This window comes from Oryza glaberrima, chromosome 11 (assembly GCF_000147395.1).
Source record: "Oryza glaberrima chromosome 11, OglaRS2, whole genome shotgun sequence".
NCBI lineage: Eukaryota > Viridiplantae > Streptophyta > Magnoliopsida > Poales > Poaceae > Oryza > Oryza glaberrima.
Window position 1 is genome coordinate 14,641,914 of NC_068336.1, and position 8,013 is coordinate 14,649,926.

The 8,013-nt window shown below is 47.6% G+C and overlaps 1 protein-coding gene across 1 annotated transcript; it reads right to left on the minus strand.

Annotated features, from left to right (window-relative positions):
* Nucleotides 1-4,393: 4,393 nt before the first annotated feature.
* Nucleotides 4,394-6,196, minus strand: LOC127754199 (anthocyanidin-3-O-glucoside rhamnosyltransferase-like). The gene has a single exon (XM_052279688.1). The coding sequence runs from the start codon at nt 6,070-6,072 to the stop codon at nt 4,633-4,635; it is 1,440 nt and encodes a 479-aa protein (XP_052135648.1). The 5' UTR covers nt 6,073-6,196; the 3' UTR covers nt 4,394-4,632.
* Nucleotides 6,197-8,013: the final 1,817 nt, after the last annotated feature.

Genomic DNA, 8,013 nt, shown 5'->3' on the forward strand with positions numbered 1-8,013 from the left:
AAGATCGGCGACCCGTGGTAGTGGCACAGAAGAAGAGATGAGAAAACAGAGAAAGAGATGGGAAACAAAGTGGAATCTTGCAAGCTGATTTCAATCCCAAATGCCCTGTAAATAGGCTTAGAAATCTAACTTAATGCCTAACAAATAATGAGGAAAATGTGGAGATAACAATCCAATCTCAATTAAACTTATCATTGGCTAGGAGTGTAGCTGTCCGACATGGCCGCTGTTAGGCGCCCGTGCTCGCGTCGCCTGCTCCTGTGCGTGCTACACCTTCCGCGTTGCGTGTCTTCCTCCTTCGGTTGCAGACGATGTGTCACGCCCAGAAATTGCTAACCCGAATTTTAAGCAGAATGTGTATTAAATATCTGTCCAGGGCCAGCCACGTCTTACAAAAGTAATAAAATAAATCTAAAAAATGCAGTGGAAAAAACAAATAAACAAGACTTAATCTTCACGACCAAAAGTATAGCTTCCTCCATAAACCACAGGCAATCCTCGACGTCCGGAACAAGCTCAATCCTCAGAGAACTCATCATCTGAACCAATTTCTGCCTCTGGGTGGGTGGGGGTGGGGGGGATAAAGCAAGACTGAGTACCAACCACTGTACTCAACAAGTCATACCAACGGGTAGGTATGATGCAAGGTATTATCAAAGGAGTGGCTCATTGGATATTTGCAATAAAAGCAATATTTATAAATCATTATTTTGAATGAGTAAAAACAGTGTATAATTAAGCAGTATTAAATCATCACTGTCCAACGCTAAATCCACGTTGCAACAGGTCCAACCAAACCACCTGAACTACACCAGTTCTATAAGTCATATTATTATAGTGGGACTAATCACGGTGAACTGGTTGACCACCCAATAACCGCAGGCACGGCTATTCGAATAGTTTTACCTCTGATCAGAGGTGTACAACTTTACCCACAAGACACGATTCCACACATGTTACCATGCTAATGTTGACTAGGGTTCCCGATCTTCTGAAAGGTTCTAATAGGTAGTCGATTTGGATGGAGTCACGACACAGTTCGATCTGGCTTCTAAACGAACACGCTCTTGAGCCCCGCAATCGCAGCACCACGTCTCCTCTGGTTATCACCCGTGTTGAAACACGGATGACCTCGCCGAGAAGGCAAATCCCTGTTTGCGAATCGAAGAACACAAACAAGAACAAAGAAGAATACAACCAAAATTGCAAATAAATGATAAAGCTCACGAGTTGGGGTCTTACAAACCGATCTAGCGGCGAAACTGTTCTTGACAGAATAATCTAAGCAAAACCCAAACCCTAAATATGACGACGGGTATTGATATATAGAATTTAGGGTCGTGTAAACAACCCTTGACGCAACCCTAATGGGTTCCAACACGATACACGGCCTAAACGCCCAAATACGATGACGCAGCACCGGGACAGATTCTGGACGTTAAATTGTTTAGTCGATTCCCATTGACTCGGAAAGAATTTGAACGTGGGACCAGAACCATTGGAAAGGTTATGTTCTTAGTTTTCCATCCATATAAGGAACGCCCCAATCCGTGCACAGATGCGACTTGGGCGCCTGTTTTAGTGCAGACTGGTCCTGGACTCCGAATCGTACTCGAAGTCGACCTGGTTTGGGCCTCCATATTGACTTGGACGTCCTTGATGATTCTCCATGCCTCTAAGTCCCTCTCTAAGTCCTTGTCCTCTCCTTTATTCCTAATCACAATATATTCATTAGGTAGCAATCTATTCTCAAAATCATATAAAGAAGAATATAGGAACGAGCTCACCTCTAAATTCAATTGTCGCGCGCGAGCTCTTGTTATTGGTCCTTGAATGACCGGTGGAGGATTGTTGTGTGTATCTGAAGGAGTGATGTCCTCATCACATGCCCTGAAGTACTGCCACGATACTGCAAAGGGGGAAATCGTGACAAAACCCATCATATAACTCTCCCTAACCAAACATACCCATCTCAGGTTTCACCCCCTCCTTATGCCAAGTCGGGCAGTCCCTTCTCGTGCCTAGGTAAATCCGGAAACAACAGAGACAATTATCTAGGTCTGAACCGCACAATCGCCTCTACCCTTGCCATGGTATGTTAGCTAGGTTAAGTAATACTCTAGATTAAGCCTAGAGCCCATGCTGGCATGTGATAAGAACGAGTATATCTTCCATGGATTCCCGAGAACCGGTCCTTAATTATCATGGGTACGACTTCCAAAATCATGCATGTACCCACAACCCACCATTAAAGCATATTTTAGTTTAATTAAACCGTAACCATGGTGGTACATCATCATACAATTAAGGACTAAATTATAATGAATCCCATTGTGAGCTAATTGATCTAAGTATGGCTAAGCATTCCTAAACCAATCACCTAGTCAATTATAACTCAAGTTATCAATGGCATAAGATATTCAACAGGCTGAGTACGGTAGGCATCCATCCCACATGACATTCTAAAACAATGCAATTTAATAGAAAGTAGGGGATTTGTAAAATAGACTCAACATGATCAATGATGTATGTATGACTTGCCTTGCTCTTGAGCTGACTGAATCTCGGCAACCACTTCGAAATAAATTGGATCTCCGGAACTGACGGAATCTAAACAACAACAAAGCATACAAGAAATACAAGCAATAAGGCTACTGAAACAGCAAAATAAACCAATTTTTTTTTATCTTGTTCTGGACGTCGAAGATTGCATGTGGTTTATGGTGGAAGCTATGCTTTTGGTCGTGAAGATTAAGTCTTGTTTATTCATTTTTTCCGTTGCGTTTGTGAGATTTATTTTGTTATTTTTGTAAGACGTGGATCTAGATAGAGATTTAATACACATTCTGCTTGAAATTCGGGTTAGCGAATTTCTGTCCGTGACACGATGCCAACCATGACACTTTGGTATCATCTCGTACGCACCGTATGCCCGCATACATGTTCATATATACGTATAGTTGTATTGGTCGGCTCTGATACCATTTGTAACGCTCAAGGCCCGAAAACGATATGGCTCTTAATTTTGGATATACTTTTGAGTATGTGGAAGGAAAATGGAGGGAGTGGAATATTTAGAGAATTAATTATGGGCTAAATGAGGTTTTGGATTTGGGATGGGAGGATAAAATATATTTTCTTGCAATTATTCTAAAAATATTATTCTTCTGCCAAGGTTGGAGTTAAGCTATAGAAATTAAATTACAGACTAGATAGGAATTGACTATTGGAATATTTATATAAAAAAAATTGGATAGAGGAGAATTAGAGATAGCTCTAGATCCAAGGTTTTGGTTAAGGATTAATTCGAATGAAATCAGAATTACGGTGGTTGAAGTTCAAGGGCAATATCAGAGGATTTCTTAGACCATAATTCATACAAGTAAAAAGTTTTTCAATTATATTAAATAAAGGAATTTTAGTCTAAAAAAGTTTTGAAATTCGAAAATAAAATTCAATCACAAAATTCATCAATTTAGCCAAATATATTTTTAAATAAAAAACACAATAGAAATTAAATGTTGGTTAGTTTGAGGAGGTTACTCTAATTATTCTCCTTGGTTTAGAAGGTTATTAAGATGCTGAATTAGAAAATAATTATTTTTAGGATGTTACAACAGCACAGGCGTGGTTCAAGTTTTCACGCCACGTGCTGCCGAGGCGGTCGAAGAATGCGTTGCGGCTCAGCAGGAGCTCGCGCGGAGTCAACACATCAGCGTAAATCCAAATTGGCGCGCTAGGGCTAGTCGACATGTACTCGCACTGTGAAAGGCGTAATTAAATAGAAGGAAAACTATGCAGGTAGGAAATTAATCACCGCAAGACAAAGAATAAAGTAGTACTCGCTCCGGGTTGATAATACTTATCGTTTTGGACATGAGCATGGTCTTAAAAAAAATTAACCATTATTTTTTATTTTAATATGTGTAAAATTTTTAACAAATATGTGATTTTATTAAAGTATTTTTTAAAACTAATTTATATATGTAGTCACTGTATTTGAAAGGTAAATATTTTAAAAATAATTTATAATCAAAGATTCTAAAGTTTGACCTAACTCTTATGTAAAAGCATAAGTATTATCAACCCGGAGAGAGTAGGTTTTAGGTTTCAAATCATCATCGATACAAGTTCCAGGTTGCAGCTGCGAGAAGCACTTATATGCGAATGGGCCATGCCTGGGCCGGAGGTGCAGCCCTTGGGCCGGCACTGCCCGGCACGAAGTGCCGACCGTACCGTGCCGGCCCGATCGCTGGTGGGCCGTTCCTAGCCCGTGCTTGGGCCGGGCTGTGCGGTGCCGGATGGGTCCTGTGGCCATCTATATATGCGATATGCGGCGGACAGTTTAAGAAAATGACAAAAGTATGACGTAGCACAGTGTTACACAGTGATATGTACTAATCATAAAAATAATTTTTATAAATAAGACGTTAAGTCAGACGTTGGATATAAACAGTGTAAAACTGCACTTATTTAGGACGGATGTAGTACTCCCTAGAGCGAGAACCGCGATGCAGTATCAAGCAATCACAGCCGTTGATTCCTTCTCTTCACAGTCTTCAGAACAGAGTCCGATTTTCTTCAGAGTTGTGACAGCTGTCGATCTGATTAACGACGCGTGACGTTCCGTTTTCAGCCCTTGAGCCTTCTCAGCCCCGCCACGAACTCCCGCACGAACCTCCTCTGCACGGCGTCGTCCATCAAGAACTCCCGCCATTTCTTCTCCTCGCCGCCGCCGTCTTCTCCTCCGGCGAACGCCGCCGCCAGCGCGTCGCGCACGTCCTCACGCCCGAACCACCCGTCGCGGGCGCGGCGCGCGACCTCGGTGCCCACGCGGAGCTCGCGCGCGAACAGCGCGGCGTTGAGGTACTGGTCGCCCTTCATCGGCAGCAGCACGAGGCGGCAGCCGGCGACGAGCCCCTCCACGACGGAGCTGAGCCCGGAGTGGTTGACGAAGCAGCCCACGCTGCGGTGGCGCAGGATGTGCTGCTGCTGCACCCACCCGGTGTGCAGGATCCCTCTCCCCTTCACCCTCTCCTCCAACCCCGGCGGCGTGAGCTTCCTCAGCTCCGCCTCGGCGTCCGTGCCCTTGGGGAAGTTGAGCACGGCGAGGAACGGCAGGGCGGTGGCCTCTAGTCCGAGGAGGAGCTCCGTCGCGGCGGCGTGCAGCAGGAAGGTCTCGCTGCCGAAGGAGGCGAACACGACGGAGTTGTCCGGGAAGGAGGAGAGCCACGTCGCCCACCGCTCCTCCAGCTCGCCTCGCGGCGGATCCGGCACGATGGGCCCCGTCAGGAGCACCGGCTTGCCGTGCTCCGCCGCGATGTAGTCGATGTAGGGGCCTTCCATCTCGGCGCAGGTCTTGATGACCAGGGCGTCGCAGGCGTTGTGGCATGCGGCGACGCGGTCGTACACGCACGGCATGCCGTGGAAGCTCTCGAACACGTAGCTGAAGTCGGCGGCCTGGTAGGCCGGCACGGTGGCGAGCGGCGACGACGGCGGGAACCCCTCCGGCGCCGACGCCAGGTCGTCGACGGTCGGGCGCCCCGGCCCGGGGAGGCGGCGGCGCGCGGGGGCCATGACGTACGCGCCGGAGACCGCGGCGAACACGGAGAAGAGCGCTGCCTTGACGCCGAGCGGCCTGGCGACGTCGACGACCCACGGCGTGGCGAAGTCGAACAGCACGACGTCCGGGTGGAGCCTCGCCAGCAGCGCCTCCACCTGCGGCCGCGTGCCGTCGACGGCGAGCTTGAGCAGCTCGGCACCGTCCGCCGACACCTCCGCCGTGCTCTCCGCGCCCTCGGGGAGCCCCGGCACGCGCGGCAGCTCGAGCGCCGCCACGGTGGACGTGCCGCCGGTGCCGCCCAGCATGGCCTCGACGCGGGGCACGTTGGCCGCCGCCGACAGGAACGTGACGCGCACCCCGGCGCCGACGCCGGCCATCTTCCGCGCCAGCTGCGCGAACGGGCTGATGTGGCCGAACGCCAGGAACGGGAACATCACCACGTGCAGGTCTCCGTCTCCACCGCCGCCGCCGGCCGCCGTCGCCACCGGCGCCGCACCGGCGCTTCCCATCGTCACTCACGACGAACGTGGATTGCAATCGAGGGCAGTGCACGGAGACGGTTGGCGAGGACTTTGGCATTGGTTCTCGCGACTTTAAAAGGGAGATGGAGCTGTTCGGACACAGTACTGCGGCTTCTGTTCGGACACAGGACTGACTCGTGCTCGCCGCTCCTACCTAACCGCTCGGACATTTTTGCTGTTCTTTTTTTTTTTACTTACTAGCAAAAATGCCCGTGCATTTGCAACGGGTGAAACAATTCTAATTACAATATACGTTTTTCATGCATAACCAGACCAGTGATAATATTTGTATAGATTGTTTGGAGCTAAGATGTCACGCCCAGAAATTCCCGAATAGAATTCCAAGCAGAATGTGCATTAAAATCCCTGTCCAGGACCGGCCGGGGTACACAAACGACAATATTGACATTCAGATCCACGTCTTACAAACATCATAAAAGTTTTACATAAATGCAGCGGAAAAACGAGAGATAACAGGAGCTAAGCCTTGACTTGAACTGCAGCGGGAACACCACTCCACGGGCATTCTCGACGGCACGGACGAAGCCTACTCCTCGGAGAAACCACCATCGGACACATACTCATACTCTGGGGTTGGGAAAAATAGAGAAAGACTGAGTACTACCCACTGTACTCAGCAAGTCATACCGGAATAGGGGTATGATGCAGGGAATTATCAAAGGAGAGCTAGAGTGGTTCATTTGTATAAAGCGAGCATTTATAAACAGAAGTTGAAAGAAGTAAACAGTTGTATTAACTAATCAATATTAATCATCCACTGTCCAACGCTACCTCACGTTGCAACAGGCCCAACCATCCACCTAAACTATCCAATTTCATTAGACTAAACTAGGGTGAAACTAATCACGGTGAATCTGGTTGACCGCCCATAACCGCGGGCACGGCTATTCGAATAGTTTTACTCTGATCAGAGGTGTACAATTACCCACAAGACACAGCCCCACGACACGTTTCCGTGCGCCGACATGCCACCACGACAAACCGGAAAGAGGCCGTGACAGGACCGTTCGCATAACCCCCCTAACCAAGCACACCACACCTCAGGTTTCACCCCCACTCCTCGCAAGGCAGCGGGCAGTCCCCTCTCGTGCCTAGGTGAATCCGGAAGCGACAGAGGCCGTTGCAGGGCCCGCCCCGCTCCATCACGCCCACCCTTGCCTGGATGCGTCAGCTAGAGAAAAGCTACACTACAAGCCCAGCCATTGTCCACACTAGCTTGTGGTAAGTACGATAAGTTCTTCCAGGGCATCCCGTGAACCGGTCCTTAACTGCCATGGGTGCGACCGACAAAACCATGCACCCACAGCCCACCATGTGATTTATTTTAATTAACCAACACCGAAGCGGTGTCACTAATCCAACATTACCATTAGAACCTATAGTCTAAACATTAATAGGATCTCCCTCATTGTGTGCTAGTTGAACTAAGCATGGCTAAGCAATCCCTAGTCCACTCTCTAGTCATGTTATATCCCCAGCTAACAAAGGAACATGGTACAAAATAGTACGGCTATGACAGTAGGTAAACATCCTATAGTAACATTATAAAACAATGCAGTATTTAAAGAAAAACAAGAGAGCATTTGCAATATAGGATCAACATGTTCAAGTGACAAGCATGACTTGCCTTGCTCTGCTGCTGGAGGAACCTCGGCGACTATCTCGAAGTACACCGGAGCGTCGGAAGAACCGGAATCTAAGAGACATACAAAGCAAACAATACAAACAGGCTATAAGACTACTGAAACAGAGAACGAAACCATTTTTAATGGATTCTACGCATTTTCTTGATTTACTGAGACTTGAACGGGCTCAAACGGAGCTCGGATGAATTAGTTATGATTTTTAGAAGATTCTCTGTGTTTATTACTATAACAAAAGTCCTTAAATCATTTATTGCGCAATAAG